Source organism: Acinonyx jubatus, chromosome C2 (assembly GCF_027475565.1).
Source record: "Acinonyx jubatus isolate Ajub_Pintada_27869175 chromosome C2, VMU_Ajub_asm_v1.0, whole genome shotgun sequence".
In the NCBI taxonomy this organism is placed as follows: Eukaryota; Metazoa; Chordata; class Mammalia; order Carnivora; family Felidae; genus Acinonyx; species Acinonyx jubatus.
Genome location: NC_069384.1, coordinates 76,270,489 through 76,283,457, shown reverse-complemented (window position 1 = coordinate 76,283,457; position 12,969 = coordinate 76,270,489). Strand labels below are relative to the sequence as shown.

At 38.5% G+C, this 12,969-nt stretch overlaps 1 protein-coding gene across 5 annotated transcripts in view; it reads left to right on the top strand.

The window, feature by feature from the left end:
- IL1RAP (interleukin 1 receptor accessory protein) overlaps nt 1-12,969 on the top strand; it is a 137,812-nt gene that overhangs the window by 122,680 nt on the left and 2,163 nt on the right. Inside the window, exons 11-12 of one of the 5 annotated variants that reach the window (XR_003420756.2) lie at nt 7,983-8,561; nt 8,844-8,928. Coding sequence is in view for 3 of the 5 variants with exons in the window: in XM_027061189.2 (XP_026916990.2) it covers nt 7,983-8,701 (719 nt within the window). In the remaining 2 variants the exon portion in view is untranslated. Of the gene's footprint in view, nt 1-1,070; nt 4,331-7,982; nt 12,548-12,969 lie in introns of those variants that run through there. The other 4 variants (XM_027061190.2, XR_003420755.2, XM_027061189.2 and 1 more) reach the window with 4 other exon arrangements.

The following is a 12,969-nucleotide window of genomic DNA, read 5'->3' as shown; positions in this document are numbered from 1 at the left end:
ATGGAATTTTAATTGCAGGTATTTCCCCTTGGCCTCTGTACCTGTTGAAGGTGAAGGGGCAAAATGACTACTTAGGGGAGTATCGTAAACCATGAAATAGCTTCCCACAACACTCGTGTATTCCCTGGACTTGGCTCCTATTTAAACTCCAGGTAAAGGATTATACAATCCTAGATAAGCAGCCTTGAGGAGATGGATTATTCCCAAGAATTTAGTGACAGGAACTAATCAGAGCCCTTGATAACAGAATAGAATTACACTGAATTTCCATTTTCCCTGTTTCCTCTTCTTCTTTTCTGACCTGAAGAAAGTATTTGCCTGCTAGTGAAGGCAGACACATTAGCTAGCAGCTGCTGAAACACACGGTTTCATAGTAATGATAGGAGTTTAAGGAGAAAGATCCAGGGACTAATTTAGACTCCAGAGCAGTGAGCAGAATAGAAGGCTGAGCTGAGAATGTGATGCCAGCCAAAATGCCATTCAGTTAGCTAGACTTTTTAAAGTTCCTATTCTAAGGACATAGACCAGTCTGAGTCAGGCAGGAGTCTGGCAACAAAGAGGGACTTTCAGAAAATGAACGTTCCTACTCTTGCTTTCCTGTGTTGGTGAGAAATGAATTTCCATGACTTTGTCTATGATGATTATCTTTTCAAACACCCACTGGCATTAGAGAGAAGCCACATGGGGTATCGTTGGGGAGAAAGGGCTCAGGAGCTGATTTGACTGGGCTGCAGCATGCCACATGGTTTGAAGAAATCGATTTCTGTACAATTCATCTATTTCTCATAAAGCTTTTGAAGACCAAGGTCACAGAAGTATACTTGGCTTCATGCCTGTCAAGAATTCTTTTTTGGGGCGGAATATGTGCATATCGTTTTCAGTACCTTGGAGGAGTGTGGCATTTATTGGACAGAGTGGATCTAAGGATTAAGTTGTTGCAAATGTTCTTGGTAAAAGTTTCACCTCAACTCCCAGGCTGTTACCCCAAGATCCCTACACTTGCTCCCCAAGCCCCAGGCTTTTGGGGAATTCTTGGCCAACACTAATCCCCATGGTGTTTTCTTTCTCAGTTGTCACAGATGAGACCTTGAGCTTCATTCAGAAAAGCAGACGCCTCCTGGTTGTCCTAAGCCCCAACTACGTGCTCCAGGGAACCCAAGCCCTCCTGGAGCTCAAGGCTGGCCTAGAAAACATGGCCTCTCGGGGCAACATCAACGTCATTTTAGTACAGTACAAAGCGGTGAAGGAGACGAAGGTGAAAGAGCTGAAGAGGGCTAAGACGGTGCTCACGGTCATTAAATGGAAAGGGGAGAAATCCAAGTATCCACAGGGCAGGTTCTGGAAGCAGCTGCAGGTGGCCATGCCAGTGAAGAAAAGCTCCAGGTGGTCTAGAAGTGGCGAGCAGGGTCTCTCCTATGCATCCTTGAAAAATGTATGAAAGGGACAATAACGAAATGGGTAAAAAGAACCAAGGGCACTCCAGGAAGGAAGAGAGTCCCCTTTCTTTGTTCCCAACGTATTGTTTCACAGACAGAAAACAATTCTGTCCAAGCCTTCCCGGAGGGATAAATTCAGGGTGACTATGACTGGTCGTGGTGCTTCCTCAGGCAATACTAAGGTTTAGAATGGTAGTGCCTCCAGTCCGTCCCCAGTGTCTGATGGCACTATGTTCTTTGCAGGCAAAGACTTAGTTGATGCGAATTTCCCCTCTCTGCCTCCTCCGTCCCTGTTCCACGTCTCCACTCCCTTTCTCATGTTTTATCACCTTAACATTGTGGAGCAGCCTTTGGCTGTGGATTTCAAGACCCCTTAAAGATAACTCAGCTGTTAACAAGGTCATTGTGAGTTTCCAAGTACTTTTCATTTTTACTCATCAGTTAAAAAGAGAATGAAGGCCCACATTTGTTTTAGCTGAGGACAAGGAGCTCTTCGGCTCATTGTGTTGTCCAGCGTGCCCTCAAGGCCAGACGGGCACCCCTTTAGGACTATACAGAGCGGCAGCGTAACTGAAAGTGTTCCTTATGATGGTTTTAAAGGGCTCGCCTGTGGTTTCTACTACATCCCTTGTGTCCTCCTTCTCAGGTCATTGATGTCCTATTTGTCAACTTGAAAAATATACCATACGTTTTTTTTGTTGTTTGTTTTTTATTTCAGTAAACTCCTGGATATCTGTAGGTCGACCCATATTTGTCACTCCATCTCCCCTGCCTATGGTACCTCCTATCAACCACTTAGAGTTTGCAGGTGGCCCCACCCTTGGCTTAGTCTGACAGGAAGCTTCTCCTAATGGTGCTAATAGAGAGTGAAATAACAGCAAAATGCTTTTAGGGCATTTGCTGGCTTGTGAGAAAAGCACAGAACAGGGTGTTCAGCAATTTGTCTTTTAATCTCACCCTTGCTAATGTGAATATTAGGAAAGTGATTTCTCCTTACTCGCTTCTGTCTCCCATTGTAAAATGTGGAAGTTAGACTCAGTGACCTTGAGAGTTGCTTTTAACATTAATATTCTAAGAGAATTAACTGGACCACCCAGCATTTTCGATATTTTATTCACTAGTACAGTTAATACATTCATGCTAAACAAGTCAGTGTCTTCCATGAAACTTGTTTTTTTGTTTTAAATAAAATTGTACTGTTATTAGGACTTGGAAAAGTGAAAACTAAGTCCAGAGTTTACAGAGTGGTGAATACACACACACACACATACACACACACACACATATATGCACAAACACATGAGTTATAAATGTATGTATATCTACATTGTGTATATATATATATATATATATACACACATGGATTATATATGTGTATATATGTATGTATATGTGTGTGTATACGTATGTATATATATGTGTATATATGCACACACGTGTACACAAGCATGTGACTTTAAATAGCTATTGACACAATATTACAAACCACTGGAACTCTTGTCCAGTTTTTAAATTATGCTTTTACTGTAGTGCTTTTGTGTCATGGTTTTCTGTACATCATTTGTAAATTCATAGCTCACAGAGTAGTTGTTGTTAGTTATTGCCTTCCCTAAATTAGTATAAATAACTTACTGCTGCTACATTTGGTATGGGTGCAGTGGAATCTGTTAGGCACAGAGCTTCTATGGTCACTGCTAGGCAGTGACCAGACTTCTGGAATTAACTGATCATCTACTTTGTCATAAGTACATACACACACTTAGAGACTAGGCTGTGGTAATCTCAGCATTCAGCTATTGGGGAGATAAATCTCTACTTGGCCTGTTGGGTAATAGAGAAAAGGAAAATAAAATACCTATAGAAAAGCATGAGTATCCTATGAAACACCACAATCCATAATTTAAGGGAACCCTTATCCCAGTGTTATGAATGTTGATAACCAATTCTAAAACTATATCCTATGTTTAAGTGCCCTTCTGCAGCACTAAAGTACATAACAAATCATTTCTCTATAGTGAAGGTATTATTTTTAATTGAAGAAAACAAAAACTTCATGAATTCTTGACTGTAAAACTATGGTATAGAGCCATCCTTGGATCTTTTTTGCCTATTAATGCTTTTCTTTATTACAAACCACAATTACTCCTCCTGTTAACCTTCACCCCCAAGACCAGGAGACAGCTGACACTAGACAAGCTTTGAGTGTCAATTGCATGAGTTTTAGGTAATGGAGGACAGTCCCCTCACAGGTGGCCATTCTCTTGCCAACGCTGCATTCTTTCTGCACTTTCGGATTCAATATTTATCCCAAGTGCTTTTGGGTACCCCTAGAAACTTCTTGATATTCTTTTTCATATTTATATACTGGTCTTTGATATTAAACTTTATCAAATGCAAAAATCGAAAGCATCTCAAATCTAAATGATATGTCTCATTCTCAGAAAATTGTGTTTTATAGTTTTTGTTTTGTTTATGTCCCTGAAGATACCCCATACAAAATTTTGGGGGGAGATGAGGAAATACAATTTTTGCTTCACTGTTTCAAAAAACCTTAATGGTTTTAGATATATGATACAAAGATCTTCTGCACCCAAGTTAACGAAGAACCATGACATATAAAATGTCTAATTACACAATCATATAAAATTTATTTAATTATCTTCTGTATTGTAACTTAGATGATTCCCTAGGATTCTAATAAAAAAAACACTCCATTGTATTGGGAAACAAAAGCATCATTCCACTTGCTAATTATCCACTTCTTTCCATAGGTTTTAATATTTTAAGATTATCTTATTATCTTTTTTATTTTATTCATAAACTTTTGTATTTTCCATTTTCCATTTGATTTGTAAATTTCTTTTAAAAATAAACCATTTATTTTCAGCTTTGAATTTTATTTTGTGCATGTGTTTTATGTCTTTATTTTCATGTTTGGTCATAAGAAATGAGAATAAGAAGGATTCATGATACACATAAAAAGAAATTTTAGAAGTTACATTAGTTAAATTTCTCTGAGAGAAATCTGAGAAAAAATGAGAACTTTATATCAACATTGTTTTTACATGTAAATAAAACTTAAGTAAAATGAATTCTTCTAGTATACCAGGTGTGTGTGTGTGTGTGTGTGGAGACGGAGGAAGAATAGCAGAGCGGTGTAGAGAGAGAGAGAGAGAGAGAGCAATAGGCTAGATTATTTCAATAGTTTTTTTTTTTTATTCACTGTTTATTTTAAAGTAAATAGAAGTTTTAAAATTTATTATTCATTTATAAATCCACATATTAAAGTTACCATGAAGAATTGATTCAAATTAGGGGCGCCTGGGTGGCTCAGTCGGTTAAGCGTCCAACTTCGGCTCAGGTCATGATCTTGCGGTTTGTGGGCTCAAGCCCCGCATCGGGGTCTGTGCTGACAGTCAGCTTGGAGCCTGCTTTGGATTCTGTGTCTCCTTCTATCTCTGCCCCTCCCCCACTTGTGCGCGCGCGCGCTCGCGCGCTCTCTCTCTCTCTGTTTAGCAAAAATAAATGTAAAAAAAAAATTTTTTTAAAGAATTGATTCAAAATCAATTAACATTAGTCCATACATTAGTTTAATATCACATTCACTAGACAGTGAATAATAATTTAACCAAAGTGATTAATTCAAATGTCTGCCACATGTAGATATTTACACATAGGTATTTTTAACCCTGTAAGCTTGCTCTTATTATATGCATTTATAGATGGATGAACTCAGATTTAAATATATTAAGATAAAAACAGATAAATGGAGAAACAAGTATTTTTGGATTCAGATTCATCTTCCCAATTAGGTGGCTCACCTCACCCCACTTTTTTTATTGCAATTTTTTTCAATGTTTATTTATTTTTGAGAGAGAGAGACAGACAGAGAGACAGAGAGAGAGAGCACACATAAGCAGGGGAGGGGCAAAGAGAGAGAGGGAGACAGAATCCGAAACAGGCTCCAGGCTCTGAGCTGTCAACACAGAGCCCACGCAGGGCTCAAACTCAAGGACCGCAAGATCATGACATAAGCCGAAGTCAGACTCTTAACTGACTGAGTCACCCAGGCGCCCCCACTACATTTTTTTTTTTACTACACTTCATATTTTAAGAAAGAGAGAGAGAAGTTTGCTGCCCTTGCATACACCAATAATCTAGGCAAAGAACAAAATTATAGTCCTGGTTTTCTTCTAGGTGAATTGCAGGGAGATTGTGACTTTTAAAGGCCGGATATTCTACAGTATTGATGAATTCTAGATCAGAAAATGTGACCTCAAAAGTAATTTAGCACTACACAAGAAATCTGGTCTCATCAGCCTATAGCCATACCCCACTGCTTGAGCCAAACAGAATAAACAACTTATGACTCCCTCTCCATGTAATATTCAGCATTAAAAAATAGTAACAATTCACATCCTCAACTGCAGTTTTTACAATATGGAAGACATTAAAATAAGTCATAAAGGAGACAACTTTCTTCAAAGTACTGCCTGAAGGCCCCTAGGAATAGCCCAACCCCCATCTGATAAGCATCTTACATCCATTCTTCAATGTCTAGAATTCCACCAGACATTCCACCGTATTTGTCTCTTTAGCATTGCCCTGTCTCAAATGCAAATTTTGCATTTTCAGGATGAGGTACCAATAATTAAAAAAAAAAAAAGATAAAAAGCTAGAATCTTTCCTTACAGGATCTAGGACAGCATTTTATTTTCAACAGTGGTATCCCCATTGGACAGAACATTTTACTAATAGGACTATTTTGAAGTGAAACACACAATGTACACATGCGCACACACACAATTTGAGTGCACAAAGTTCTTTTTGGTTAATTATCTATCTATCCACGTTGTCTTAAGGTTATATCGTATTTCTCATGAGATAAGAGAAGCAGATTTTCTACTTTTACATTCTCAGGTTTATGAAAGGCAGCTACACAGATTCTGAGTAGGGCTGGGATAAAGGAGTTTCCAAAAGACACACACACACACGCACGCGCACACACACGCACGCATGCGCGCGCGCACACACACACACACACACACACACAGGCTTTGAAGATAAGTGAAAATTTAGACTTATCTTTTAAGATCAAAATAAAAATTCTCTAAAACTACTTTGCACTCTTGATAAAACTAGTTAAAAGGTCTTGAAAATTGAACACATGTCTCTTTCAATTACCCTTCAGGTTCATGTTAAATTTACTCATTGGAAAGAACTAAGCTGGTAAGGAGCACAGCTCCTTCATTCCATGTCAAACTGTAATGACCAAATGTACTGCAAACTTTCAGCTAGTCATCACAGGCTAGAAAGTCTCTCCATCCCTCTTTCATCTCTGGCCCCAAAATGGGAGGTCCCCAACCTCATGGTCTGTCTATATAGCACTTGTTTTCAGAATCATCAGTGGCTGTGATTTACACATTTGGAAATCCTTTCCTTCAGGAAATCACATTGTTTAAGCCCTTAAATCTCATAATGAGTTAAGCACTACATTTATTTCGGGAATTTTCCATTGGAATCTGTCCAAACCCACAACAGTAACTATTAGAAGTTAATCCATTATCAGAAGTCTTTGATTGATTCCCACCCATTGTATATGTTGTTGCTCCTTTAATTGATTTTTAGTCCAATTCTTCATACATATACATGCAAAAAGGAAGGGAATTTTGTTTGATAACCAGATCAATACTATGAACTGTCTGATGCTGTGTCCAAAAATTTTAAGAACCAAGAGATATAACTGTGTGGATTTTAGGAGATGGCAATTCCCTATTGCTCTTTGCTGATAAGACTAAGTCTGACACCTTATGTTCAGTCCTCTTCCAGGTACTATTCTCAGGAAACACGTATATGAACTGAATATTATTCAGAGGAACAGGATAAAAGTGGGGAAAGAGACTTGAAAGCATGTCTTACGGGGGATAAGATAATACTTCCGAAGCTGATCTAAATCTAAAGATGAGAAAAAAATACAATGAGATTTTTATTTTTTTATTTTTATTTTTTAATATTTATTTATTTTTGAGAGAGAGAGAGAGAGAGGGAGTTGGAGAGGGGCAGAGAGAGACGGAGACACAAAAATCTGAAGCAGGCTACAGGCTCTGAACTGTTAGCACAGAGCCTGATGTGGGGCTCGAACTGACGAGCTGTGAGATCATGACCTGAGCGAAGTTGGACGTTTAACCGACTGAGCTACCCGGGCACCCCAAGCAGTGAGATTTTTAGAGATTTGAAGGTATTAGGTCTAAGACTACCAGATAAAAGTGGCAGGGAAGAATATTTTTTAAAAAAATAATTTACAAATAGCTGAAATTAGCTGACTTTAGAGGTGGTAAATTTTCTCATCCCTGAAGGTAGCAGGAACTTAGCAATCATTGATATGAGTAATGTAGAAGATTCATTTGCTGGGCAGATTATTTAACACTGAGAACCTATGTTCCTGAGTGTTTATTTATTGCCTCTCCTTTGTAGGATGGACAATGATGAACTCCAGTTTATATAAGTTTTCACTAGGCATTGTCCTATCTTTCCATTTTCCTATAGATACAGTGGAAGCAGTTTTTGACTTCATTCAGAGAAGCCGAAGGATGATTGTTGTCCTGAGCCCAGACTATGTGACAGAAAAAAGTATCAGCATGCTGGAGTTTAAACTGGGTATCATGTGCCAGAACTCCATTTCCACCAAGCTCATTGTGGTTGAGTACCGCCCCCTTGAGCATCCACACCCAAGCATCCTGCAGCTGAAGGAATCCGTGTCTTTTGTGAGCTGGAAGGGAGAAAAGTCCAAACACTCTGGCTCTAAATTCTGGAAGGCCTTGCGGTTGGCTCTTCCCCTGAGAAGTCTGAGTGCCAGCTCTGGCTGGAACGAAAGCTGTTCTTCTCAGTCTGACATCAGTCTGGACCATGTTCAAAGGAGGAGAAGTCGTTTGAAAGAGCCCCCAGAACTCCAGGGCTCAGGGAGGGCTGCAGGCACCTCTTCAGCCCCAGATACAATGTCCAAGCACAGAGGGAAGCCCTCTGCGGCCTGTCGCTGCTGTGTCACCTACTGTGAAGGAGAGAGTCACCTCAGGAGCAAGAGCCGGGCAGAGATTCATACCCAGCCCCAGTGGGAGACACACCTGTGTAAGCCTGTTCCCCAGGAATCAGAAACTCAATGGATACAAAATGGCACCAGATTGGAACCCCCTGCTCCCCAGATCTCAGCCCTTGCTCTTCACCATTTCACGGATTTATCCAATAACAATGACTTTTATATCCTATAATTACCGTATGGTGGGTGGTGGCTGCTATCCATACCAGCCCTCTTTGTGTCATGAACCTATGGGAATAACTGACATTTTTATCATCTAGTGGACTACCAGACTGTGTCCCCTTTATTGATTTTTAAAAACTATTTATTTCTAGGAGACAAAAGACCTGAGGACCTGAATCCAGAATTATTGCCTCTCTAATGGCCTCAGAAGAGCACACTCTTCTTGGGCCCTAGAAGGTCAGTATGTGAAACTTGCCTAGAGTCTGATCCTCTATCTTGCCCAATAGTTTCAAACTGAGCAAAGAATTTAAGTGTGTTTCCTCTGAGTTTGTCGATCCACCTCACGTTATGAGTCAGTCAGGTGTACTTGGGTAACGACACTTACAGGGTATGCATATCCCAAGGGAGCATTGTGGACATGAGTTGGTTCAGGTGGAAGCTGTAAGACTCAGCTCTACAGAAAACCTATAGCACATTTTCCCTGGAAGAACCAAACACGCTCACACAGGGATACATGGTGTTCTGTCATTGTAAACTAGTGCTCTCTAAACTGCCTAAAGTTGTTAGCGTCAATAAAGTTCTATTTTTATGTGATTTAATTTGTACTAACAAGTTTTTACCTGTCTCTCTCCCCTCTTCTTTTTATGGCTTTTGAATTCATACCAGAAGAGTATTCCACTTTAGGAAACCTAGGCTTGGTTTAGGTACTAGGAAAGTCTGAGGTGCCTCTTTAGCTGCTTTCTCATGTGTATGAGAGGAAATCTGGGAAAGGACAGAAAGCGAGTGAGAAAATGTTCCAAATGAAATGGAAGTTTACACAAAATCTCATTATTTTTAGAACTGACAGCTGAAAGATTCAGATTGTTAGGGATTTATTGTAGCATTTGGTATATGAATCCCTTCTCATTCAAGTTTCTGAGAAGAGATAGTCAATTCAAGTGCCTACAGGAATCAGAAAGTAAGAAAAAAGGAAAAAAGGACCAGATATAAACATAATACATATGCTGTCCATCTAAGACTCATGTTTATAGGGACATAGGTATAGATACATATTCCTTTAGTTGAAACATTTTGACACAATCATAAAAGGCACATGACATTTGATCTCCCAGTGAGGGAGATAATAGAGATGATTGGGCCGGTGGGTAACTGAAGAGTATTTCTTAAAAAAGGAGCAACGTCTACTCAGCTCCATCACAATATTTGTCACTCAGCCCCACTGTTGGCAGATTGTTGAATTTTTCAAAAGAATCTAAAAATTAATATTTGTAAGTAGTCTCCCAATTATGGGATGGCTTAAATAAGAAAGAAAGAAAAGAAAGAAAGAAAGAAAGAAAGAAAGAAAGAAAGAAAGAACCAATCAAAATGCATGAACATGTATTCAGCCTAAGGGCCACTAGTTTGTAATTTCAGAACTAAAGTATTCATCCAAAGAGTATATATCTGAATGGGGATTCAAGTGTCCCTGGCAATAGTAAGACTGGAGAACACAGGCTGGCCCTAAGGACATAATGGGAGACTTCTTTTCTGTCCCCAAATCAAAAACACCTGAATCCTCAAAATAAGGATTCAAAATAGTGATCTGACTTAACACTCCATCAGAGGAGAAAAAGCTGGAAAATAGTTCCTTCCATCCACTCTGGTGGGAGAATAGAGGCTCCCTGTCTGGTGACTTTAACTGTAAGACAACCAGAAACACAATCTGCTACCCTGAACAGGAGCTGAGTGAAAAGAGCAAACGACCACACCAGACATGAGCAGTCACCTTCAATACATTAATGCTGGCTGCTTGTGAGCTATGACCCAATGAGTGTCAGCCTTTCTCAGTCACTAATAGTGAGGGATGGAAAAGAAGCCAGATGTTTATTCCACTACTGCACTTGGAGAGAAAAGCAGAAAATCCCTTCTCTGTTCTAACAAACTATTAGATCCTTTTTCCTGTTGAAAGAAAAGATATGGGAATAAGGACTCCCCAGAGGAAATGTGACTCATCGTGGAACTTGGAATTAAGAAATGACAGGCCATCCTACCTACCTGAATATCCAACAGAAAATGATTGAGCACAGTCCATATTCTATATTCATTTCTTCTTAAAGGAGATTAATCCATCCTTGATGGATGTTCAAGGATCTTCACTTGGAAGACAGCAGTTTATCTTCCAATGTGTTAAAAGGTGGTGGTGGGGTAATGTAAGTTGCTCCAAATCCTAAAAAGGGAGAGAATGCTTTTACCCATAATCTTATTCCTTATTAGCTCAATGTCCCAAATACAAAATATCTTCACAAAATTTGAGAAATTACTTTTGTTATTTATGAATTATTTTTTTAGTGAAAAAAAATAAAGGATGAATGGCAAAGACATGGAAATTAAACATGATTTCTTATGAATGAGTAGCTACATAATTGTGTTCTCAAAAGCAAAGTTAGCTCTGGTGAGTATCAATTTCCATTAACAATATAAAGACAATGCAAGCAGTATAAAGTCATAGCTTTTGGCATTAGCTATACAAGGGTCAGAAAGATAATGGACCATATTTTTACCGTATGAAGAAAGGCTAAGAGGTTATGTTATTAGCCTCTGACCCAACATGCCATACTTGAGTATAATATTCGGTGTCAAATACTTCAATGAGGCAAATGATAAGAAAATTTCCTTGTGGGTCATGCATATTCATAATTGACATGATATGATTGCAAGTTAAATGTATATCATTTACATAGCAATACTGCCTATTTAGGAGCAGGAGTTTTAAGTCAAGTAGAGATGAATGTGTGTATTACTTCTCTCCTAATTATCTGTTTGACCATGGGCTCTATGGGCCTCAATCTCCTACTTAGTAAAATGGAGATCATATTATTAACCTCACTGGGTTTTGTGGGCATTAAATGATATAATGCATGTAAGTGCATAGCACAGTGCCTGGCATATTATAAGTGCTTGATAAGTGTTGGCCAGTACTATACCCATGATGGAATCATGCTCATGGTTGCAGAAACTTACATTTGCATAATGGGTTATGGTTTACAAATTGATTTCACATGCATCACTTTTCTTTCCTTATCTTTCTTCTTTCTTTCTTTCTTTCTTTTTTTTTTTTTTTTTACTCTCCCAAAATGCACAAAAGCAGTACAGAGCAGGCACACATTATTTAGGATAAGTGACTTTCCTAATGACACTCAGCCAATTAGCAATATGGTTAGGCCTCTAATCTAGGCTTCTGACACCTGATCTAGTGCCAATTCTGGAACTTTTCCTATAAGATTCATGTGGAAGTATTTCTAATTGTAACTATTTAATATGGACCATTATACATTCAAATCAACAAGTCAGTTAATGTAAAGCCACAAAAAGCTAATTAAATGTCATATCAAGTGTCTGATGTGTCATCTGGCCTTGTCATATTATGATTTTATAGAATTTCATTTTTTTCTATTTTAACATTTGTTTAAGAATTTAAAAAATAGAATCATTTTTTTGTGTCTTCTAGACTCTATGATCAGGTTATAATTTTTCTTTCAAAATAAATTATTTGTATTTGTCTTAATGGAAAATAAAATGTATCCACCTTATACCTTGAAAAACAAATTTAATCTTTTAGCAGCTGTGATTTACACTGTGAGTTCCAATTATCATTTCTTATAACTAATAAGAATCCTAGTGATAATGCGTACACTTCTAGTTTGAAAATTTGAAGTGACTGGTAAACTAAAGTGCATGAAAAAGATATCAATAATAAATTTACCTGGGTATAAAGATATAAGAAGGCAGAATGATAATCAGTCCCTATGGCAATGATTTCAAACTTCTGTGTGTATAAAGATCATTTGGGGGGCATCTTAAGATGAAGATCCCAGGATGGGCCCCTCCCTTAGAAGAGTTGATTTATTGCATCTTAAGATGAAGATCCCAGGATGGGCCCCTCCCTTAGAAGAGTTGATTTACTGGGTCCTGGGCATTGTCTAGAGGTCTATGTTTTAATATTGTGCCCTTGATAATTCAGGTATTCCATGGGTCAACTATCAACTACTACCTATGAGCGTTCTTTCAAACCCTTTCCATAGTTTTTATTTTATTACTCAGGTTATAAGAGGAGAAAAGCTTTATGAGAGTCTGGTCCAGTACTTCTTAAAGTGTGTTCCTTGATGCATCCATATTGGAACCATTTGGGGTTCATGCATGAAAATGTATATTTCTTGACCCATCCAAGATTAACTAAATTAGGATCTCGAGAGTGGGGCAGATTTGCACTTGAAATAAACTTTCCAGGTGATTCTAATG